This window comes from Thunnus maccoyii, chromosome 6, assembly GCF_910596095.1.
Source record: "Thunnus maccoyii chromosome 6, fThuMac1.1, whole genome shotgun sequence".
NCBI lineage: Eukaryota > Metazoa > Chordata > Actinopteri > Scombriformes > Scombridae > Thunnus > Thunnus maccoyii.
Window position 1 is genome coordinate 18,714,161 of NC_056538.1, and position 25,826 is coordinate 18,739,986.

The 25,826-nt window shown below is 42.6% G+C and overlaps 1 protein-coding gene across 2 annotated transcripts in view; it reads left to right on the top strand.

Annotated features, from left to right (window-relative positions):
• The window catches only part of sik2b (salt-inducible kinase 2b), a 42,927-nt gene extending 17,165 nt beyond the window's left edge, over window positions 1–25,762 (top strand). For both annotated transcript variants that reach the window (XM_042414536.1, XM_042414537.1), the window contains 12 exons: window positions 3,355–3,516; window positions 10,505–10,629; window positions 11,054–11,177; window positions 14,305–14,531; window positions 16,082–16,234; window positions 16,712–16,870; window positions 18,579–18,810; window positions 18,942–19,235; window positions 20,924–21,081; window positions 21,906–22,019; window positions 22,277–22,365; window positions 23,027–25,762. In XM_042414536.1, the coding sequence (XP_042270470.1) occupies window positions 3,355–3,516; window positions 10,505–10,629; window positions 11,054–11,177; window positions 14,305–14,531; window positions 16,082–16,234; window positions 16,712–16,870; window positions 18,579–18,810; window positions 18,942–19,235; window positions 20,924–21,081; window positions 21,906–22,019; window positions 22,277–22,365; window positions 23,027–23,648 (2,459 nt within the window). In that variant the 3' untranslated portion in view covers window positions 23,649–25,762. The remainder of the gene's footprint in view (window positions 1–3,354; window positions 3,517–10,504; window positions 10,630–11,053; window positions 11,178–14,304; window positions 14,532–16,081; window positions 16,235–16,711; window positions 16,871–18,578; window positions 18,811–18,941; window positions 19,236–20,923; window positions 21,082–21,905; window positions 22,020–22,276; window positions 22,366–23,026) is intronic.
• Window positions 25,763–25,826: the final 64 nt, after the last annotated feature.

Sequence of the window (25,826 nt, forward strand, 5' to 3'; positions counted from 1 at the left end):
GTTCATCCCAGAACACAATGTCTCAGGAATTCCTTGAGGGAGTTTCTTCAAATTTGGCACAAACATCCACTTGGACTCAAGGATGAACTGATTAGAGTTTGGTGGTCAAAGGTCAAGGTCACTGTGACCTCACAAAACACATTTCTGGCCATAACTCAAGAATTCATACATTAATTATTACAGTTTCACACAAATGTCTAACAGGATAAAATTATGAAGTGATGACATTTTATATCCAAAAGGTCAAAGGTCAACTTCACTGTCACATCATAATGTTCTGCAAAAACACTTTTCTGGCCATTATTCAATGTCATAACTCAGGAACAGAAGGGGAGTTTGTATTATATTTTAAATTTGGTTGGGTACTGAATTGGTGACACTAATCTTGGGTCTCCACCTTGAAACTGTGGTGATTGTGTGGATCTTCTGTGCTGTCGGGTTGAAAGTGTGTGTGTTCTTTCAGAATCAGCTTGATTGACCAACACATACAAGGAAAATACACTTAAATCATTTTTATTAAATTCCTTCAAAGTCTTCACTACAAATATTATGAGTCTGGACAGACATGGATGTAAACTGCAACTTGACTGATTGGCAGAGGCATACAATGGCAAGGCGATATTTCTATTTTTTACTTTTTTCTTACATTTTGTGGACAATGATGAATCACTTATTTGAGAAAATGTCTGTTAGATTATTTGATAATAAAAAACTATTATCAGTTGCTGCCCTAGATTTCTTATTATCAGGGCTCAGTTGTGTGTGGTCAAAAAAATGTTTGCCTGATACAGTCTACTTAAGCCCAAAGTGATCTTCAAATGTCTTGTTTTGTTCAATGAACAAAATCCAAATATATTTAGTTTATAGTGACAAAAGTGGCAAATACAACACCCTAAAAAAAAAACCCTTTCTCACCACACTTTTCTGACATCAGAATTGAGGTTGGCTGCTTCCGACAACTTTTGTAACTTTCCGAAAATGACAATTTGAACAACCACATCCACATCACACAGTGATTGGCTAATTGTGTGAAGGTAAGCAGCCTTTGAACTCCTCTCTTAAGCTCTCTATTTGTATTCCTCTCACAACTCCTTCCCTCACTTTGCTTGTGTAAGAATGAATGTTGCACCATAAATGCCATAAAGGGAAGATTGTCTGATAGTGTGCACCGTTATTCCGATGTTGAAATGGTTATCTCTATGACCGCAGGCTTTTAACCCCACCTTTTAAGTGTAGGTACTTTAGCCTTCAGACGTGATTGGACGAAGGCAAAAGTTGGACCGTCCACCAAGCACGTCAGTTGAAACATACTGACACCTTAAGAGATGGAAGCAGACCACGAAAGGGAGAGTTTTTTATCCCTGAATGGTTATTACTTTAGAGTCCTGTTCTCTTCACAGGTGCATACTTGGACCTCCTTGACACATTCCCCTCCCCGGTGTGTTTTTTGATTAGCAGCGTTGCATGAAAGCTGCCCTGGTCACTGAACGGCCTCTTTGGTGGAATTTACCAGCCACTATCTAATCAGGTTTTCTCATTCTGCCAGATGTTAACTATTCATCAACTACGCAGTTGATGACGGTACAGCGTCATCTCCCTGAAGCTTTATAGTGCAACTTATGGCCTTTAGACATTTTTATTGTGCGGTCTTTGTCTCAACACTCATCTGACCCTTAAGTCAACCCTGAGTCAAGACAATATAGAGTTATTAAGGTTAGGTGTTTACAACATGCTGCGTGTCAATGCCCTCAGTACATATGTTGCTCTACTTTAAATATCTCATGTGTAGTTGATGGTGAAATGTTTTTTTATCTTAATTGACTGTGAAATTGGCTTAGTGTGACTTCTCAGTGTATCATGACAAAGGCCTAGTTTCGAAATACTGTCAAAGTGATCTTATCGCTACCAAGTGTTTGGTTCCTTATGTGCACACCAGGGGAAATCACAGCAATATTGCATATGTGTTAAAGAAAAAAAGAAAACATAAAAAGAAGCCTATTTCTAACAAGTACAAAGTCCAGACAGAAAGTAGTTTTTAATATCTCGAGTGAACTCAGCTGCAAGCCAAAAAAATGCTCTTTTATGAAATTGATGCACTGTGTCCTCAGATAATTGCGTTACTTATATTTTTCACACTCTGTTTACTCATATATGAAGTTTGGTTGGCGGGGTGTTTTGTGGTTTTTGTGCATTGTTGTCAGGTTTGGTCGGTGGTCTGTATCCATGCCAGCTGGAAGGAAAGCCAACACAGAGTGTCCTATCTTGTTTGCCACAGAGTGTGAATTGAAGAGTTAGCAAGCTATCTGGACAGAGAGGTGTGAAGAGGAACCCTGCCGACAGCAACAAACACCATACTTTCCAAAGTTCACAGGGCTGCAAAAAATCACGTATCCTGTAAAATAGTTTGTCAGGATGACTTTGTCGAAATTAATGAACACAGAATGGGAAAGTTTAAAGTAGCAATGAGGGTGGTGTTAAAGGAGACAATGAGAGAAAGGTCAGTGGTCTGAACGCTTGAAGGAAGAAGACGGTAAAATTTATGACTTTGGTCTCCCAGAGCCAGCGTCAGCTTTAGACTTTGGTTTCATGTGTTTTTCTGAACAACCACAAACTCATTCTGTCTTACTGTTCTGTGCACAGCCTGTGCTCAGTAGATAAACAGATAAATCAGATGTTTTTGTTACGCATTGGTTAAGACTGTAGGTTCATATATTTACATTGGTATTGTAATTTGTCTGACTGATTGTCTGTGTTTGTACACACACTCTACAGTCATACACAGATAAACTTTGCATCATTATTAATAACTCTACAGCCCCCCTCCCAAACTCACCAACCCCCCAACTCACACCCTGTTCCAGCTTGTACTAATGTGGACGTTATGCATCAGAGGGCCAATTCTCAGAAATCTAGTCCTTCCCTTTCCTCCTCCGGCTATGACAACACAGTACATTCTCCACTGTCAACTCTTACCTACTCTCTCTCTTTCTCTCACACACACACACATTATGGGTTATAAGAGGAGTTTCAGAAGAAAAATTACATCGTACATCATGCTCTGAGTCACTTTACAAAGCATGCTGTAATGTAAAGCAGCTGTAAACTACTGTTGGCACCAGGCCTGCACCTCATCAGAAGTAAATTATCCTTTCAACACATCCACCAACACTCTTTGGGATGAAAAACCTGCTTGAATACATTCGGTCCCACTGCACAAAGTGATACCTTATACTGTCTTTGAAAGGCCTGTAGAGTAATGTTATATAAGTTAATGTAAAGTATTTCATGCATATACCTCTAACATTACACATCATTACCTCTCTCCACTCTTTCTTTCTCTCTATCTTGCTGCAGACTACCTGGCGAAGCACGGCCGTCTCAGTGAGCTGGAGGCCAGGAGGAAGTTCTGGCAGATCCTGTCGGCGGTGGAATATTGTCACAACCGCAACATCGTCCACAGGGACCTGAAGGCAGAGAATCTACTGCTGGATGGCCATATGAACATCAAAATTGCAGGTACTGTTATGATGTTGCGCAGGAGGACCCATAAACTCATTCATGGTTGAGAAATACAGGATATCTGTATGGAATTAGGGCTGTACTGAATGTTTTAAAGATTTGTTTGTTGCCATGGTATTTGAATGGCAAAATCAGTATTCAAATATATATATATAATATATAATATATATATATATATATATATATATATATATATATATATATATATATATATATATATATATATATATATATATATATATATATATATATATATAATATTATATATAATATTATATTATATATATATATATATATATAAATTATATATTTATATATATGAGCTTTGACAATGCTCTGAAAGAGGCCAAGGTAGTTCAGAAATGTCTTAACCACTTGCCCTGGCCATTTGCACAGTGTTGAGAAATGGTGGGAGATTGCATGTGAGATAGCTGTTGGCTGAGGGATGCCATTACAGATATCCTCCAAAGGCTTGTGCCACCTTCTCAGAACTGATCAGAGGAAATCAGAAATCCCTCCCCAGTGACCCCCAGCTTTAATTTTGAGGAAGAAACATTAAAGAAAGAGGACAAAAAGAAGAACATGGCCAGAGGCAGAGATTTGAGTCTAAGCTGGAGGTCTGTAGTACAAGCTTCAAAGTGTGATTATTAAGCAACTGGCATTTAGAGCTAGCTAGTGAGAATGTCACCCTACCGCTGTGTCCCAGAGTGGAGGAGGGGGGGAGTGGGAAGCAATGACTGTGGTGGAAGAGAAGAGTTTCGGTCTAATTGAAGGAAGAGAGGAGGTGATGAAATGGATTGGCTACTTTAGGGACAGAGTAGCAGATGAGAGGATGAAGAAAGAATGATAAGGAGTGGTGCATAGTAGGGTGGCAGGGCTGCAGCTTTGACAATGCTCTGAAAGAGGCAAAGGTTTATCTTAGGCTTTATTCAGAGCTGATACTAAAATCCATCTAAGGTGAGCTGATAACATGAGGACAGCTAAAAATACAGGTGTGAAAGGATACAAGACACATTGAATGTGAGTGTGCGTTTCAGGGAAAATTGGACTCTTGTCCTCAAAGGACTTCACATCAAGGACTTCATATAGTCAAATAAAATCACCTATTGGTCTGATAAATTGTACTTCTTTTGCTCAGCGAACAGCATAGTTACCATTCATACATTAACCAGTGTTAAGTGGCTTTTGTTTGTTCTTAATGGTGCATTCATCAGATAAGGACAAATTAGTCAGAGCTGTATGATAAATGTTAGAGAACCGAGTGTTTCAGCTGCATCATTATTCGCATCTGTCCACTGTTTCTCAGAAGGGGTCCAAGATGATAACCTGGAGATGTTATTACCCCGGCAGTAATTTTCACAAACATGTCTGACTCACAGCCGATTGTCCGCACGGCAGATTAGATTTGAAGCAGGAAAACAATGAACAGAACATTACCTGGCTTGTGATTAGAGAAAACATCTCTGGGGAGGACACCCGCAACAAGGTACACTCTGTACTCCTTACCCACGACATGCTCTGACAAGTTTGGTACATGACAGATGAAGTTTAGACAAGTAAACATTTCAGATTCGTACTGTACACGAGACAAACAGGCCTCACTCCAAATTTTTCTCTCAGCATTAGTAATATCGATGTCAGTTTAGATCAGTCATCCGTTCAGCCATGATGAAAAAATGTTTTGCTTTCCTTTTGTGTTCAGTCTGGATTAGTCTGCATCTACGCTTGTGCGCAGATTTGCTCTGCTTCTGCTCAAACTCGTGAAACGTCTGCTCTCAGATTTCAGCTCTGCTCTTGGATTTTTTGTGCAGCAACCCTGTCAAAATCCCCCAACCAATAGAGGGCCAAGTGTAGTGTTGACCAAGGAAATCATCCCTGCCGCCTTGCAGGTGCATTCGCTTTACTTCTCAGGGCGTCCCATAGGGGCGGTTACTTTTAACCGGGTTCATCCACTCCCGCTCTCCAGGGCTTTATTAAATTTACTTCCCTTGCTATCTTTATGACATTTTGAATAAAAGTTAATATATATACCAGTGCCTGTACTTTTTACGATAATAGCTACATATAATAGTAGCCATATAGCACACCAGCCTCTTGTCAGTGTGCTAGCGGAGAAAACGACATCACCTTCATGACTCAAGAGCGCAGGAAATCTGTGCACACAACAATACATCTGAGTGCGAGCAGGAGCTATTTGAGTGGAGGGCAGGGTCTTTCAGGGAAAGCATTATATAATCAATAAATCATGCTCTCAAATTGACAGACCACGCTCTTGAATAAAGATAGGAAAAAAAGCCCCATATTCACATAGCTTGTTTTGTCAGACTAACAGGGCCAGAATAACTAACTAGAGGGACACTGGGCAGAAATGTGCTATGGGCCCCTATTGACTCCCACCTCCCTTTTTCGCCCATGCTCTTTGCATTGTGTATGTACTCTGTGTGTGTTCAGCACAAATTTATTCAGTGAAAGGCACCATGTAAGCGCATAATAAACTAAAACAATAATAACTCAAGCCCCACCGCCCCCACCCCCTGCAAGATGGGCCCTTGACATTAGGTAATAATGCTGGTGTTGCCTTACGGGTCCCATCATTTTAGTTAAGTATGTGCTTTAGTGGTGCACACAGTACCAACAAATCGATTAAATTAGCACAAACTAATTGTCACATGGTGAACCTGGGGCCTCTGCACAGTTGAAAGGTTTGTCCAGTTGATAATCCAGCCTTAATGAACAACAGTCCAAAACCCAAATATATTGATATAAATGTAAAAGCAGCAAAACCACACATTTGTGAATCTAGAACCAGCAAATAGTTTGACATTTTTGAATGACTTTAAGAATTTTCATAATTTTGAATTAGTTGTCTGCCTCTTGACTAATCACCTAATTGTTGCAGCCCACGTCTGCATATTCACATCCAGTCTGTGAGGTGTTTTTAAACTCCAGGGTTTTACCTGCAGTCCAGTGATGCCTCCTTACTTTTTAAAGGCCACCTCTGGTCAGTCTGTATGAAGCTTAACTAGGCAGCGGTCAGTCAAAGAAAGGTCATGCTCATGGTGGCTGCAGAGGAGAGGGGAACAGCTGCAGCGGGGGGTGCCCTTCATGTTTTCACTTCAAACAGCCCCTTTACGTTCAAGTTGACAGATTGAAAGAGATGGGAAGAGAGGCTGAGAAATAACAAAAACAAAAGGGAGTTGCTGGATCAGAGGAGGACAGGCAGCATTTCTATGGTCAAAAAAAGCAAAAGTGGTTTAGGAGAACCACTTTCAAAAGCAACATTTGATATATCAGACATTATTTAATATTTGCAAACTGTTTACATGCTTTCTTAACAGGTACTTTACAGGTTTTCAGTTCATTTCAGGTCATGTATAAGTCATTAGCATTTTGTTATGGTCAATACCATATACAAAGTGATGTCATTGGAAGTGCACCAAACCCTAAAGGTGTTTCATGCTCAATTAAATGATGTAGCAAGTACAAACAATCTCCAAATGAAGGAAACCTGCTGGAGAAAGTTTCTGATTACATTATGTAAACACGGTGGATTCTATAGTAAACACAAGGGGTGGTCAATGAATCAGTGTGATGAAATACCTTGATTTGTCAGGTACTGAATAAGCCTAAAACAAACATTCCCATTGGGTTAATATATGTATAAACATTTGAGTTTCAAAGTTCATTGACTGCAGTTTGCACAACAATCACTGCTCAAGGCCCATTTAACAGCTGTTTTGGAGCTTTTGAACAGATCACATAATCTTCAGATATATAAACAGTTATCTGTATGTATCTGTCAACAGTTTGTCTAATAAATCTCAACAATAAATGATGCAAACACACATATGATACATATTGCCCACTTCTAGAAAGGATTATAACTAAATATCTACTAAATTGACATGGAAGATGTGAAGTTGATCAGTATCCACTATAGGCGCATGTGGCAGTTTGTGACCGAAGCACAAGTAGAGAAGCAAGTCAGTAAAATGACGCAGTAACATCTGTTTTAGAGGAATATGTATCTAAACATCAGCCTCCATACCAGACCAGATAAGTTTGTATTGAGTATGAATTTAATTCATTATTATTATTTTATTATTTTATTCATCATTAGTAGGAGGAACAATGTGTTATGTCTTCTTTAAATTGTTACATAGTCTTACTTTAAAAAGTGAAATGATACTTTTTATAAGAGTGATAGAGGCAGATGTTTTGCTACCTGAAGCACACAAGGGGGTGAAAGAGAAAGGAGAGAAGAAAGTGATCCTGATTAAAGAGAAGATATGAGAAAAGAAAGGAAGGGTGAATTCAAGGCAGTGCATCCTGAGCCATAAGTAGCCGTTACTATGTCCATGCTTACACCTTGTTATTGGAAATGACACGGTAACATTATTGACTGCTGGATGCTGTCCGCTTACTGCAGCATGATGATACCACTTACACACTTAACATCTACACACACACACACACACACACATTCATAAACAGTTTATAAGCCGTTAGCTGGAGTGTATTCCAGTGTGACATGTTTAGGCTAATATTATGCTAATACTGTTGTGCGCGACACAAACACACACACACGCACACACACGCACACACACACACACACACACACACACACTTCCCCACCCCGCCCTTCCCGTTTGAGCTGTGAGTGTTAGTACCCTGCAGCGTGCTGGAGCATTTGACGTCAACCAGTCTGCTCAGTATTCAGCTCCATGAAATGGGTCACAGCTTCTGACGATAAAGCAACTGCACCGCTCTGCCTGCATCTCACATCTCACCTTCACAGCAGCATCAGACAGTAAACATACTTGTAATAAACCCCACTGTGGCGCAACGCTTTACCCTCCACTTTATTTCACCACACCTGCCTCTACCTGCACTGCAGTTGAATACATGCACTCACACACAGTCACGCAATTGTCTTTTTTTCTTTTTTGCAATTGGAGGTTGCACTGCGCTAATCTCTCAAACACAATTCCTACATGTGTTTTCCAGTGCTGTTTGAAGTTATCCTTTTGTTTTATTTCTAGTCATGATACCATCTATAGTCCTCATTCTTCTTCACTGATCTTCTACATCCCCAAAACAATTAGTGTTGAAACAGTAAGTCTATTGACAGAAAATTTATCGTCAACAATTTTTATAATCAAGTTTTAAGTCGCTTATCAAGCAAAAATGCCAACAATTTTGTAATATTATAATTATACATTATTATATAATTACATTATATGTTTAAGTGAATATCTTTGGGTTTTGGGTTGTTTGTCAGACAAAAAGACATTTGACGATGACACTCTGGGCTCTAAGAAATGTTAATTCCTAAAATAATTAACAGATTAATTTATCATTTAAAATAGTTATTAGTTGCAGTCAAACCCAGTTTACACATGAGTGGCTCCTAGCTGTGTGTGTGAATGTGTGTCTTGTGTGTGTTTGTCAGCTTGAATATGTCATAGTGGTGTTGTAGATTGTTTCCTCTTAATTGCTAAAATTAAGTCTTGATGAGTCGTCTTGGGAGTAAAGGAGAAGGAACTGGTTACACATTCTGTTTCTCGCTCCCACACTGCTTACTGTGTGTGTGTGTGTGTGTGTGTGTGTGTGTGTGTGTGTGTGTGTGTGTGTGTGTGTGTGTGTGTGTGTGTGTGTGTGTGTGTGTGTGTGTGTGTGTGTGTGTGTGTGTGTGTGTTTGTGTGTGTGTGTGTAGACCCATATCACCTCCAGCCCCATTATGTAAGCCTTTTTCTTTTTTTTTTAATCAGTGTTATTTATTTGTTTTGCAATGCATGTTTTCTGTTTATGTAACTGTTTAGAATTACAGAAAAAGGGGGCGGAGGGTTAAGTGCGTCTGACTGTCTGCTCCTGTAACTGTCATGTCCCATGACACCATCACAGCGTCCCCACTCATAATAAACTTAACAAAGCATAGAATTATTGTCCTTATCTATTATTTGTTTATTTCCTTGTTTTAATTGATCAGTTAATCACTTTAAATATATAAAAAAAACAATGTCCATCATAAGTTGAGATGTCTTAAAATTGTTTGTTTTGTCTGAAAGCAGTCCAAAAACAATGTTATGAATGTTATGGAGCAGAGAAAGGAGCAAATCCACAAATCTGAGTAGCTACAACCTGCAAATATTAACAATTAGTTTCTTGATTTTTTTTTTTTTTTTTTAATCACTTATCAAAATAGTCATTGATTAGTTTTCTGTCATTGTCATCCAGAAGCACCAGTAGCAAGTCTTGTAAAACCCAATGAGGAGAGGAGACAAAGGATCACTAACTGGAAAAGGTTTGAGAAAGAGGGAGGGAGAATGATACAACCTAATAGAAAAAAGGCTTGGCTGAGTGATTGCAGGCACGCAAGATGGCTCAGTGTGATTTGGCAGATATTACTTCAGCTCTTAGTTGGATTTTAATGAAAGGCAGACATGAACTTCTCAGCGTTTTGTGTGTGTCGGTGCGTTTGTGGAAGTGCGTGTTAGACTTCGCTGTCTTATTCCTCTGAAGATAAAATATGAGTTTTACTCACTCTACAGGCAACCCATCAGCACAAAGCCTTTGATGACCTCATGACAGTCTCTAGGGGAGTTTACCTCATAAAAAAACCCGTTTCCTCAACGCAGAAATATGTGGATCACATATGACATTATGCAAAAACCTGCAAACCCCATGAGACATTTATAAATGTTCAATCACACGGCACAATCCGCCTTTTGTTGGTCAGTTTGTACGGTTCTCTGACCACTTCATCACATCTGTCACCACAGTTCTACTCACCATGTGCCTGAACCACTTCCCTTTTTTACAATTACAAGAAATACTTTGTTTGAGGTTGCTGTTTTGCAGAACCTGCTGTTCACCACGTGGTTTAGTATCAAAATAGATGTGTTTTTGCATTTGGCTTTACTGTGTGATATGATCTTTAACTTTGCTCTTGTCCCACCCACCCCTGCTGTTTCGTCTTGTGCAGACTTTGGATTCGGGAACTTCTTCCAGCCCGGGGAGCCTCTGGCCACATGGTGCGGCAGCCCACCCTACGCTGCTCCCGAGGTCTTCGAGGGCCAACAATATGAGGGCCCGCAGCTGGACATCTGGGTAAGAGGAGTGATAGCAGAAAGATGGCAATTTTACCACAATATTTCAAATAATTTATTCAAGCATTGAATTTATGTGACATTTACTTTACCAAGCTACAAGATTATGCAATTCATTTTCGAATGTTTTATATATAGTCTTGATGTTATGAAGTCAGCAGCTTTTGTTCCCAATATATGGTTCTGTGGGGGATGTTGAGTGTGATTTCCCAACCACAGTTCATAACCTGCTGTACAGTATATCGCAATCATTACCATTTATTTTTGTGTGTGAATGTGAGCGATGCATTTGTGTATATGTACGTTTTTGAATGGAAATGATAACAATATTTACATCCAGACACCTCTATTGATTAATAAACTGATTACTCCTATCTCCTGCCCTGACCTTGCTCTGTGTGTGTTTATCTTTTTAATGTCTCCAGAGTATGGGGGTGGTGCTGTATGTGCTGGTGTGTGGCGCGTTGCCCTTCGATGGTCCCACTTTGCCTGTGTTACGGCAGAGAGTCCTAGAAGGAAGGTTTCGCATCCCCTACTTCATGACTGAAGGTAAAATGAGACAAACTCATTCTGTGGACCTTCAGTACCTCACATTCCTGTAAATGTACATGCCTGCAGTGTATTAGACACCTGTCAGTCTTTCTTATTATGGCACGTAGTCGAACTGAGGTGAAAATGGCACAAAAATTCTTGTGAAGGACATCATCATCATGCCGCTCAGATGAATAGATCACACTTTCCTATTTGAGTCACCATACTGTTGAATGTTCACTGGCAGACTCTCTTGTGGTATCAACCAGTCAGGGGGTAATTTCATTAACGAGACAGCATTACGCTCCTTTGAAGGGGATATAGTAGGAGACACTCTGTCATTGTCCTCTGTAATATGTGTGTCCGTGTGTGTGTGTGTGTGTGTGTGTGTGTGTGTGTGTGTGTGTGTGTATATACGGGCTGCATGAGTGAGGTTGGCTAACTGTCTCAAAGCAGTCCTGCTGTTAGCGGCTGTGCTAGCTAGCTGGCAGCAGATTAAGTCCAGAGCTGGAGCTGTTTATGTAACCTGGGGAAGAGCCAGTGAAGCCTTCCAGCAGCTTGCCTGTCTGTCTTTCTGAAGAGACTCTCCCTGTCTGCATGTGTGTCTGTCTGCCCGTCTATCTATCTGTCTATCTGACTCATGCTCTCTGTCAGTGAGACATCTTCCTGTCCGTCTGTGGCCCTGTCTGTTTGTCTTTCCTTGTTTCTCTGTATCCCATCTGCAGTCTGTAGCACTTTCTCCACAGGGGGTGTGGTGAGAGAGTCGACCAGTTTTTTTTTTTTTGTTTTTTTTTTTCTCTTCTTTTTTTCAGGACCTTGAAACAATTAATACGTAAGGGGAATGTAGGAGTGTAATGTCAGCTCTGTGGCCAGACTGACACTCAAATCCGCCTCCCCACCCCCAGTCCAGCCCTTGTTCCCTGAACAAGAAGAACAGAGTGTGCTATTTGCTCCATCCAGAAACAGTCCATCTCCTCTCACCGGCCAACGCTGTGGTACACAGCACAGCCTAGCACCGCATAGTTAACTCGCCTAGAACATCTCAACACTGTGAACGTTGTGATCTACCTCAACCCTCCTTATTCCACAACTAGATGATGTCATAAGTCTCCCCTGCAGTATTGCACAGGACTAGTAGATAGTAGTACAGGACAACCAAGAGTTGTGTTATCCAGATAAACAAACAACCTGATGCCTGAGTCTGTATCCTTTATTTGTGGATGTTTAACCCTATGTGCAGACATTTGTGGCTGACTACAGAATACTTTGTCAAATTATTGTTTTGGCCTATAAAATAGTGAAAAATGCCCATCACAAGTTCCCAGAGCCTGAGCTTTTGTATGACCCACCCAAAGATGTTACATTACAATGATATAAAACAGAGAAAAGCAGAAACGTGTGCTTTAAAAAATGATTTAAATGGTTAATTGATTAGCAAACTAGTTGCAGACCATTTTTCTATTGATTGACAAATCGGATAATCAACTAAAACTTTCCCATGTGAAGCTGAGCCACTCTGACTTGTGTTGCTATTGTGGCGTTTTTTTCTCTTCTGTCTTGCGTTGCAGCAATGTGTTAACGTATGTGACGTTTGAACGCCTTGACTTGCTTTTTGAAGTGCATTTAATTTATGAATGTCTGCTTATAGGATTTTGCTCCTGTTCAGTCTAATCATTGAAACCGGATATATTTTATATTTATTAGTTATAGACTGTTTTTTTATGTTTCTGTGTTTTTTCTATATGAAAACAGAAAGCCTCAGTACCTGCTCTCTGCCCTTAAACTTCTCACAGCAGAGTGCTGTTCTCTGTCATTGGGGGACTTGGTGCAACTCTACACCAGTGGGAGATTGCAAGTGTTAACTGGGATGGTTCTGTGGTTGAGTCATGGTGGTGTAATGTACTGGCTAGGAACAGTGTGTCAATCAATCAGCCAGCCAGCCAGCCGGCTAGCCAGCTAGACAGTTATGCAGTGTCGGCCCCTTACATAGTCCAACCTTCCCTGGTGGTTAGACGCTTTGAGAAAAGTGCTCAGCTTCAACTGTTGCTATAAACACGGCTGTAGCAACGAGTAGAGCCTGAGTAACTTCTGGGTCAAACAAATTGTAGTGGATTGTAACTTATTTGAAGCAGATATTAACTGTAGGAGCTGCTAGAATGCCACAGCATGAGGTAAAAGTGCAGTGAAGGGCACAGTGGTTATGCACATAATGGGGAAAAAATGTGTTGACTGAACCACCAGGCACAGGGTACAAAATATGTGATGTAAAGCAAACGTTAGTAGATCAGCAGGGCAACTAGGAAGAATGTGCAGCAGGGAGTTAATGTTGGCAGCCAGGTCCTTGGACTTGCTGTTATGAACTGCTGAGGTCTCCCTCCTAACGTTGGCAGGAGACAGGATATCTGTAGACACTGGTTGAGTGGGAGAATAAAGGAAGAAGGTGACCTGCAGAAGATATGTGGAGAAAATAATTTCAACTCCTTGAAAACCCTAAAAATGACACAATATTTAACAAAAATAACTGATCATTCACTATGCCTCTAAAGAGAGAATTTAACATGCTTTGTTCTGAGGTTTCTGAAGCACTTCAGATTGAAAACTCAAGGTAGAGACTGATAAAATCAAGAACATACTCCAACAAAGCATCAAAAATCAAGGAAAGAATGAATCACTGCAGGGCTTATTTGTTGCAAACACACCTGTTTTGCTTTAAGACCATAGCAGCAGGGTATAAGGGTAAGGATGCCGTGCAGCAGGCAGGAATGCAGCGCAGACAGTAGGGGCGCAGGCAGGCCAAAGTGGCACAGCCAGGGGAACTGTAATCCTGTTAAGAACCCAGCTGTGTCTGACGTCAAACTCATCTAGCCATTAACTAGAGGTGAGGAGCTCTCATTAGGGGGGGGAGGAAAGTAGAAAAGAGTGTAGACATGCTGTTCAGAAGTGACGGCAGAAGAAACTAAGAAAACAAATGAGCAGATTTTAAGCTGCTATTCAGCCCCACTTCATCTGGGCTATTTTGAAAAGGACATGATGCTTTGTTGCTTAATTTGCTTCATCATAACTTATAAGAGCGATAATCTGAAATATGAAACACTATAAAAACCTTATCACATTCTCTATAATTTTTCTTTCTACCCTCTCCCAGACTGTGAGCATCTGATCCGCAGGATGTTGGTCCTGGACCCGTCAAAGCGTCTGTCTGTGGCCCAGATCAAAGAGCACAAGTGGATGGCTCTAGATGTTCCAGTGCAGCGGCCTGTTCTGTACCAACAGCCAGTGTCTACCGAGGGCGAGGCCGGCGTGGGGGAGTACAGCGAGCAGGTCCTTCGCCTGATGCACAGCCTTGGCATTGACCAGCACAAGACTATAGAGGTGAGGACTGAGCTGGACGGAGGAGTTTGCTTTATTTATTCAACAGGAGTATAAAGAAGAAAGGTTTAAAGGTTAGAATGCGTGTGCAGAAAACTGACCTCTTCCATTATGTGAATTTGCTGATTCTTGTGGAGAATGGTCAAAGTCAGTGTTTCCCCTAGGTTACCTGCTCGCTCTCTCGCTCAACCACTCACTCACCCGCTACGCAAACATTACATACTGCCCTATTCCTTAAAAGGAGCTACGCTACCAAGAGTTTCCTAGGCAGTGACACAGAGGTTAACTCACGTTTCGGAACAGTGCTGCACAGAGGCTCCCAAACACTATTGATTTCCAAATGAATGGATATATGGTGTTATTTTTGCCATTTAAAAATATTTTTTTGGCCTGGTGGGGGTTCTTGCTGCACAATTATAGGGGAAACACTAGTCAAAGTGATGTTTGAGTGATGTAGTGCAGACATTACAGAGGTACAATACATCTACTTTACGACTGAATAAGAAATGGAGCTGCACAGATACTAAAATAAAATTGATAAATTGCTGCTTTGCATTAGCATTGTGTCACAAGTGTGGTGATCCTCTTAAAAAATATAGCTTGCTACATTGAAAGAGGATGCAGTGATTTATCATCACGGTGTATATTTATCTATTTCTTTGTGTATTTTATTGAAATGCTTCTGGTTTCTCGATAAATCAAAAATGTTGAAAAAAATCCTGTCTGTATATATGTTGTACACAATATTTCTGCATTTATTACCACAATTACTTCTCTGTACTCTGTAAAGAAATCACAATATCATTATGGAAATATTATTCAGCCCTGATTAGAAAATAAGTGGAAAATATAGCCACACCCTAACTGAACACACCTGAACCCTCCTGTACATGTGTATGTTATCACCTACTTCAGTCTTTGCAAGCTTTGTATCAGTGCGGGCTGCAACTTAACTGCAGTATGTTCTGTGTGCTGCCTTTTCTTTTAATACATTTATGTTTACTGTATTTTATCTATATTCTGTTATTCAGCTGCTGCAGTAACCCAATTTCACAAAGGCGTAATTAAAGAATTAAGCACATCTTAAGAGCTGTCACAGTTAAAGGACCAGTGTGTAGGATTTAGTGGCATCTAGCGGTGAGGTTGCAGATTGCAACCAACTACTGAATACCACACCCCCCCCCTTCCAAGCATGTAGGAGAACCTACAGTGGCCCCGAAACTCGCGAAAAACGTGAAAGGTCCTCTCCAGAGCCAGTATTTGGTTTGTCCATTCTGGGCTACTGTAGAAACATGGCGGTGCAACATGGCGGCCTCCATGGAAGGGGACCCACTGTCTTCGTAGATATAAAGGGCTCATTCTAATGTAATTCTTATTTTCAGGTGATTATACACTAAAAAATTACTCATGAATATTATATTCCATTTCTGCCAAGTCCGTTCCACTAGATGCCACTAAATTCTACACACTGCACCTTTATTTATCCAAAATTAAAGGTGTACAACGGGAATAGCTTGAGCTACAGACCGTTCATGTTGTCTGTCATCTTGCAGTCTTTGCAGAACAAAAGCTACAACCACTTTGCTGCTATCTACTACCTGCTGGTGGAGCGGCTCAAGGCCCATCGCTGCAGCTTCCCCGTCGAACAGAGGCTCGATGCCCGCCAGCGACGGCCCAGCACCATCGCCGAACAGACCGTTGTCAAGGTAACCGTGGGGTGTCAGGGCAACGAGGGAGTTCTGAATAATGTGTACTGAGATTACCATCTACGCCTCCCTGATCAAAGCTGTGTTATTCACACTTGCACCCAAGAACAAACAGACGGACAGACGACGCCCATTCATTTATCTGTCCAGCCAGGTTCTGTCTTCACCTGCTCTCTTCCAATATTTTCCACCCAGCCTTGATCTTAATGCATCTCCCTCAGTTACATTATTCATCATTTTCTTTTCTTTGCCCCCCTCTCTCTTCTTACCGACGTTGTGCAATTTCTCTTTCATTTCCCCTCACCATCTAGAATCTCGCTTTCTCTTCTTGCTAAATGTGAATTATAAAGTCAAATTCACTGCAGCTCAATTTTGACATAATTGCATTATTATCAAGGATGTTGTTAAGTATCAGCCATGAATTGGAGGTTTTTTGATGTAATGTCAAAAACTCTCTGTTTTTCTCCCTCTCTGCAGTCGACCAGTGGTTCAGCCCAGGTGGGTTTGCTCCCGCAGGGTGTTCGTCTGTTGCGCTCCCCCGCTGTACCCCAAGCCTCCTCCGATGCGTTCACCTTCCCCCAGACTGCATGTCCGCTGGAGCAGACTTTCATGGTGGAGGACGTCAACACGCCCAAAGTAGGTCCAACACCAGTAGCAGCAGGCTGAGGGAAGCCTCCTTGCTAAGTCCTTTTGTTTGCGTGTCTTCTTGTCTGTGTGTTCGTCCTCTATTTTCATATGACGGCTCACTCGGAAGTTGTAGTTGTTGCAGTCGTAATCAGCCAGCACAAGTATGTCCTGAAAAATGATCCCGATAAGCTTGACAGTGATTCGCTTTGATAAGCGTACCCACTCACTGTGAATCAGAAGTGTGTGTTTGTGTGTGTGTGTGTGTGTGTGTACGCGTGCACGTCAGACACCTTTTGAGGTTTTGAGCATTGGCTTGCTCCGTCAACCTGCCAGAGTGCAGCTGACTTGTTCTCTTATGTAAGCTTTCAGCCAGCACTCACATCAAACAGGACAGCTGCCTGTCCTGCATAGATCTTAGACAGACTCACTCACACACACACACACACACACACACACACACACACAAATATACACCGTGCGCTCTCTCTTTTTCTGTTTATCTGTACCAACCAGCGACCTTTTCCTCCAGGCCTGTTGCTGAGCTGACCGACTATTACAGAACACAGACACCAGTGGTCTGAGTTGACGACCTCACACTCCTGCAGGGCTACACACACACACACACACAGACATACATGCTGTATCATTCTTCAAGATTTCTTTTCCATCCCACCCCCTCTCCTGTCTCCAGTAAAAAGTGATGTGTGCATTGTGTGTGTGCATACACAGTGTTTGTGTGTGTCTATGGTGAGCAGAACAGGGCAGAGTGAGAGTGCGTGTTATCTGCGTGAATGGAGCCTGGTTATGTAAGCGGTCCTGTGATGATGTGACCTAATGTGAAGCTGAGTGAACACACATGGACAGGAAGCTGCTGCGCTGCTCCAGCGATCTCACCGCCATGACTTCCTACCCATCAGCCAACAGCTCATCTTTTTTTTTTCCTTCTTTTTTCTATTCTTATGTGTTTTTTCTTTTCATCCAAGCTTTTTCTCTTACTCTTCTTCTTCATCCTTTAATTTCTTTCTATCCTTATCACCCCTACTCTTTTTCATCATCTATTTCCCAATGTCGTTTTCTCCACTTGTCCCCCATGTGCAAGCCTGTGTGTGTGTGTGTGTGTGTGTGCGTGCGCCTGTTGAGTAACAGCATTCCTATCCCAGCACACTACAGAAAGCAGATGGGGAATTGGGCAAAGTTGCTCTTTCTAGACTAACACCAGGCTTTCCGGTTACTGCGGCAACTCATGCAGATGATCTTTGTCTGCGTGTGTGTATGTGTGTGAATCTATGTCTGTGTGTATGTCAGTCACACAGCACTTACAGTCAAAGCTCACTTCCTGGCCCTGCATTCCTTTATCCGCACCCTCCACCTCTAGGCCAACACACATAGCCCTGTATGCGGTAACACACACACTCCCAGTATGAGGCCAGCTGTGGTGTGTGGAGGGAAAACAGAGGGAGGAGAGTAACTAGTGGAACTGATTCACAGTATGGTGGTCGCCTTCTACTATCCATGTGGTCTAGTGCAAATGATGGATTTCTGTGTGTGTTTGTGTGTGTCTAAGATGCTTGATTTGACTAAGAACCTTCATTTGTCTCAACATGTTAATGTGTCCCGTTTTCTTCAGTGTGGAGCCATTTTCTTACTGGCACTGCCAATATCGAATGTATAGTTATTGTTTTCTCTTTCTGTTGCTTTTTTATCACCCCCCTTCTAGGTGAATGGCTGCCTACTGGACCCCCTGCCTCCCCCCACTGTCCTCCGCAAGTCCTCCACCTCGTCGCCTAGCAACATGATGGAGACATCGATCGATGAGGGCATCGAGACCGAGGAGCCCGACACAGATGATGATCCACCCCACCTGCTCTCGGCCTATCAGACGGCTCGTTTCGGCCAACGACGACACACCCTCTCCGAGGTCACCAACCAGCCAGGGACTTCAAACCAAGGTGTGTTGTCACCTGATCAAACACACACCTCTAGACTATGTCACATGCACTTAAGTTTTTCTGGATCATCCCCCATGAGCAAAAATAAATTTTCCTTGAAATAAAATACAGATTTTTTTTTTGTCCCCTAGGTAAATTATTTGCTCTAGGCCACAACCCCTCCATGGGTAGCATGGACTCTGACATGGGCTACGACATGGGCTCCGTGCACAGCGACCTCGGTCTACTGGAGGACGCCCCATCTCTCAGTGAAGTGGTACCGACCAACAGCTCTGCCCCTGGCGTCACCCCCACGCCTTTCTTGAGCGCTCGGCCTGCCAACCCAGCAATGGCCGCCCTGACCTCTCAGCACAGGGAGACGCACAACCGCTCCCCCATCAGCTTCAGAGAAGGACGCCGGGCCTCTGACACCTCGCTCACCCAAGGTCAGAGCCACCGGTGTTTATTTGTTTTTTCTCTCCTTCATATCTGTTCATCCACTCTCTCAAATGACACACTTCTCTGTATGTGTGCACTCAGACTGCTCTGACTGAATGGGTTAAGTATCTTCCTCCATTTGGGGGTCAACCTTCAACTTTAATAGAAACTCTCACTGTTTGTGACATTGCATTTGCAGTGCAGGTTAATGGATGAGATCAGAGGAGTCTGCAAAGAACAATAGAAAGATGATTAAGCTCCTTGCCAGCCATTGGCAGTAGTAGACAAATCCACCTTAAAGGCCTCAATAGACTACAATGTAATACAGTCACAAGACATTTTGACATGTCTGATCATTACTGTACTGTGCTCAGTCTGCACAATTGAATGCAGCAAGGTCAGACATGATATTGAAAGATGGCTGAAAGACCTGTTGTGATGTATAGAAAATCAGTCTGAAGTGGATGTACACAAGATTGACTGAAAGGAGTGCTTTGAAATCTTCATAAAAAAAAAAATCATAAAAAAGCGCCAGTTAAATGCCAGATCAGACACGTCTCCTTAAGCCCAGTCACTAAGAGCTGCGGAGAGTTTGATGTATGAAGTGTCCTGGTGCATGCAGTATGTCTAAGGCTCCAGCAGCACTAGAGCACCAGTCAAGAGGAAGAGCTCTGATTCTTATGACACAGACGCAACAACCCTGCTGCAGCTGCTCCCTCACACCCGTCTACACACACACACACACACACACACACACACATATATAAATATAAATAAATATATATATATATATATGAACTGCCTTCTGGATAAAAGTGTCTCATTCCCACCCTCTCATTTGCTCCCCCTCCTCTCTTTCACACACTTTTTTTCCCCGTCTCTTCCTCCTCTCTTCCCTTCTCTCATCCTCTCCAGTCCCTCTGACGACTATGAAGGTGATGATTCATGTTATGAATCACAGACAGATATTTGAAGGTTTCAGCCCACATATCTCTCCCTCTTCCCCTTTCTTACGCTCCCTATGTCCCTCTCTTATTCACTCAGTCTCCTTCTACCTATCTATCGCTCACTCTCTGCCTTGCTTTTCTCTTTTCAGTTTCAGTCTGGCAGGCAGGATTGGTCTCTACTCCACATCAGAGAGGCAAAATATAAGAGTGAATGTTGGAACAACATCTGTCTGCCTCTCCATTTGTTCCTTTACAGCTACATTATTCTGTGCCTGCTTGTTATAAATCACTTGTACTTTAGCCAAGTAGAAACTATAATTATAGCTTGAAAATGAGCGCTCTTTCCCCAACTCTACATTGACAACCTGTGTTGTGCGCTCCTAGTTGGTATTTGCAGTTATTTACTTATTTATTTTATGTAATCCTCTTTGGAGAGTGTTGATGCAGTGGATTCTTTTGCGTCAGACTGCTGACTCTGGTTTTAAATAACTCCCACCATCACGGTGAGTCAGGTCCCATCATTCGCAGCCACAGTTCGTCACCACTGGATGGGTCTTATCAGAGCTACTTGCTGTTGCGTTCATACACACACAGATACTGTCGCATGCGCACGTACAAACACGCCCACAACAGTTTATGACGTACATCCAGTCACATTGTCAGAAGGGAAGATGAAAAGTGCTAACCAGTCAACCAGTTTGCGTCAGTGAGGATTAAGCCTGACGCTCTGTATTTATTTTTACTCTCAGGTCTGGTTGCGTTCCGGCAGCACCTCCAGAACTTGGCGAGGACCAAAGGCATCCTGGAGCTGAATAAAGTCCAGATGTTGGTGGAGCAGATGGGCTCTGGGGAAGGGGCTGCCATGGGCCCCCTGGGACCACAGCACCACTTGCACAACCTCCTGGAGGTCAGTCGTCCTGCATAATCACACAAAAACACACACACACACATCCTACACTCAACCCCATTCAAGATCTTTCTCTTTCCATACCCGTTCTCAGCCTCAGTCCCTCGACTATCCTCACCCCATGTCGCCTGGAAAAAGAGGAAAAAAACAGGCACCCAGGCTGTTGTGTAACCCCAGGAGAGGCAGCCAACTGTGGCTTGTTTACTGTCTCCCGTCCCCCTGGGGCCTGGAGCCTAGGCCAAAGTGAATGCAGCCATTGTTGAATTCAGTCAGACTTACCCATAGTAGTGACTGGCACTCAATAGGCCCAAGCTGAAATCACACACAAAGATGGGCACACACATAGACTAATACACACACATAGACACACTGCAAGGGAACCATTTGAGGAAAGATTCATAGGCATCCCTGTAAAAAAAAAAAACAAAAAAAAACATACAAAAACAGTAGTAAAAACAGATAAGATCTAGTTGTTTTTCTTTTGTCCATCTCTCATAATGCAATAACGCAGCCTTTTGCTGGTTATGGTGCTGGGGCCCCATCATCCTTTTAATTTGCTTTCATTTCATTTCACTAATGTGTAATCCCTATGGTACATGCCATTTAGAGAAAGGCATCTGGCTGATCAGTCACCACACAGGCATTTGAGCAGGAGACAGCATGGATAATCCAGTTAGACCAGACGATGAAGCACCCAGACCCTGACACAGCTTTATTAACCGACAGAAGAGGGGTTCTGGGATGTGTGTGCCCTTGACCACACGTGTACATGGGCACAAGCATTCCCCGTTCTAACACATCGTGCTTCATGTGTTTGTTTGAAGGGTGAGGCATCCAAGCAGCAGGAGGGCCTAGCTTTATACCAAGGTGGGCCGCAGCCACCTCTCCTGTCCCGCAGGCAGAGTTTGGAGACACAATACCTCACTCATAGGCTACAGGTACAGTCACACACCAGATACACTCATTACTGTTGTGACTCTGACTACACGCACTGGTTTATACAAGTTTGTATCTGTTACAGACATGTCTTATCAAACCAAATAGCCACTTTGCGTAACATTCAATGATGTCATTTGTAAATTTAAAGGTTATCACATCTGCCATGATGCAATAATGGTGAATATGTTTGTAGTTGGTTACCATGGCAATTATCCTGAATGCAGTCATCAGTACCAATCTCTCTTTTGCCCACAAGGCTGGTGTCTTGGCTAACAGTCCTGCTAGCTGCCAACTTTTCTGTAAGGAGACTCCTCGAAGTTTAGAGCAACAGCTGCAGGAACACAGGTAATCCATGTAGTAAATAAAACATGTTTGCAGTGTTTTTGTCTTGTGTTCATTATGCTGTGACGGCCTTCTACAGCTGGAAATCTGCAATCAGAACATTTGCAAATAAATGAGAAAAGAGCAAAGAGTTTGACACACAGGAATAGTCTCAGAGTCACATTTACCTATCCTGATAAACAGATTGAAGTGCCATTTTGTTTTTCAAGATGATCAAAGAAATATGTAATTTTAAGAGTTATTTCTGTAAGTGTACTTACAACAATTTGTACAGCTGCATTGATTCATTCCATGCTTGTCGCCATTTTTCTGTCACTATTTTTTATGAATGTACGTAAGTAGCGAGCTTGCTATGTAGGACAATGACATCCCCATTTTTAATCTCATTCTATTGGTTGACTGTCTCTGTAACTGATGGAAACAGCCGTCTATGTTCACAGCACCAATCGCTGAACTAATCAGAGATGTGGGCGGTGATTCAGAGGTCTGGAACCGCGCTAACTATCATTCCCAAACAATATGAAATACCATGTTTGAATGCAGAGTGTCCATTTTCATTCTAAATTTTGTCCACACTGCTGAAGTGCCCACGCATAACATTTTGTTCGTAGTGAGTCAAACAGTGTTGTCCTGATCTAACTGAGCTCTGCTGCTCTACTCACAGGCTGCACCAGAAGAGGATGTACCTGCAGCAGTCACAGGGCATGGGGCTGCAGGTCTACTTCAACCAGATGCAGATAGCTGAAGGATCCTACCCGACAGGGGGCCCTGCTCTGGACCCGTCGGCGTCACAAAACCCTCAGGGTCCCCCCATGTCAGCCGCCCACCAGCCTCAGCAGCAGGGCAGTCCCCAGGCCTCGCCACCCTTCAGCCACCCCCATAGCCTGAGCCCCCTGATGGAACCAGGGGAGGGGCTCGTTTATGATCCCTACATGAGCCACCACCACTACACCCAACACCTGTCCCCTGGATCCCACCTCCACCACCACCTCCACCATGAGGCCTCCCCCAGCGGCCTGGGCTACAGCTACCCCGCAGGCTGTGAGCAGCAGGTCCTGGGCCCTTCCGCTGAGGCCCTTCACCCAGACCAGTATGAGTTCCCGCTGGACCCCGGCCTGCTGCCCCCACCTGCTCCAGGAGAGGCTGATGCTGGAGCTGTGGCCGGGGGTTTGGTTTGTCCAGGGCCATCAGAGGGCCTGGGTCTGCCTGAGCTCCAGAGCTCCCTCCTGGACAGTGAGATGATGGAGACGGTGGACTCCCAGCATGGATTTGTACTGGTCAACTGAAGGGTGCCAGCTGTGGGGGTTGACAGAAAGCAGTATTAAGCAATGAGAGCCTACACAGCATTAAGAGCAGAGAGAGTGGAGATATAAGTGGAGGCCACAAGCGTAGCAACAGGGAAGGGAAAGTGTTAATTTTTGTACGACTAATACAAACTCCATTTCTTAGTTGTGATGAACCTCAGAAAACCTTTCTACCAAAATCCTCCCTTAGACTACCTCCCTTTCTCCCTCTCCTCCTCTGTTCTTGTTCTCATCAGCTCTACGAGACAGGAACAGGTCCGCTATGTGGCACAAGTTGAGCTTCGCCAGGCTAACTAGGCGAAGCTGCTGTTGTCATGGACGTTGTGTCACCTGTGAGATGATGAGCTCTTCAGGACTGCGCCGTGCAGCCCGGGGGGAGGGGGATGCTGCACATCCTTGAGGCTGCCAGAGTGCAGCATTTCACCTAGAAATGGTTTGGAAGTGAACTAATTTAGGACTGACTGACTGGCAACCAAAAGCACAATGGCTGGCAGTGCTTTTTGTATTTAAAATAGGACACCTTCAACAACAATAGACTGGTTCTCAAAACACTTTTGTGCATTTTTTTTTTCTGTTTCAGTAGATGAAAAACAACTGAACAAGAGAAAATAGCCCTCATTTATCATGGTACCATGGATATCACCGCACATTCAAGTGTTAAAAGTGTTAGCAAGAAACTGATCTTTTCCAGTTTATAGAAATGATTTTACACACTACTGTGAGCGCACAGGCTAACATGATGGTCGTATTTATCGGTGCATAGGTTTCAACACTAACATACACAGTATTTGACAGTACCCTCCACAAAAGAGTAACTTACTTAAACAGATAGTCAAACATGCTGAAGATGGTGAGTAATGCACCATTTGTGGAGCTTGTGCAACATTTGTGCTTTTAACAGTGATAAACTCTCTAAGATCATTTAGTTAATTAACTAGATAATATAACACAGCTATATAGCAGCAGGCTTTGGTGTTGGCTATGTGACGTAAATAATACAGTTTCTTCTGTTTGTTTTCAGTGTTTTTTGTAACTTGTAACTACTGATCCTGATTTATTTCTTACACTACTGAAATGCTTTTCCACCTTTCCATCTGATTGCACACACTTGCTAGGTGTCATTATACTCGTGCAGCCAATAAGATGAGGATGATTACCAGCTCTCGCAGGTGAAAATGGCCACACGTCTATTTAACAGTTGAATTGTGGGTCATGCATTTGCCAGATAAATGAGGGCTGATGTAATTAACGTGTGTTTGGTTGAGAAGTTGCCGTGTTAGACAGTCGATATTATTCTATTTTTGTGGCAATACTGAAGCAATATTAATCCTTAATGTTGGGGGATTATGAATGGAAGCCTCACCTGTACAGCCAACTCTGATTGGTTCCCGGGACCTCTGAGTCGTCAGCAGTGACATCACTGGAGTTGATGATGTAACCAGGAGATAATCTCTCACTCGCCCCGCTAGTGAAGGGACAAGCCTGGAGACAGTTGTATGTGTGTGTGTGTGTGTGTGTATATATGTATGTGTGTATGTTTGTGAGTGTGTTTGAGTGTGATTATGTTTGTTTGCACAATTCAACTTTTCAAATTGTCTGCATCCATCACATTATTAGTGCATCATATCCATCTTTACTGAAAAAGACAAAACACTGTATTGACTCTAGTCTCCATTCAAAATAACTCAACCTGTGCACACTTGTAGCTTTTAGGTGACTGCTTAGTTCTGGTTTACATCCTCAATGCTCCAGTCATGCCTCTGTGTTGTTTTAATGATGAATTCTGTTTATAATAATGGAATGACCCCTTAAAAATTCCCTGCATAAGATTTCATGAAAGAATGTTTCCTCTCTGATGTTGGGGCTGCTGTGAGACAAAGACCAGCAGAACATCAGTCACCTGACACTGGATTTCAACTATTTACCACCGCTCTTTGACTGACAGCAAGCCAGCAACAAGATGAGAGATTTTTTTTTTGTTGTTGTTGTTGTTTTACAACACTTAAAGGTACGGTGTGTGGAATTTAGTGGCATCTAGCAGAACGGACATGGCAGAAATGGAATATAATATTCATAAGTATCTTTTAATTAGTGTATAATCGCCTGAAAATAAGAATTGTTGGGTTTTTGGTACCGTAGAATGAGCCCTTTATATCTACA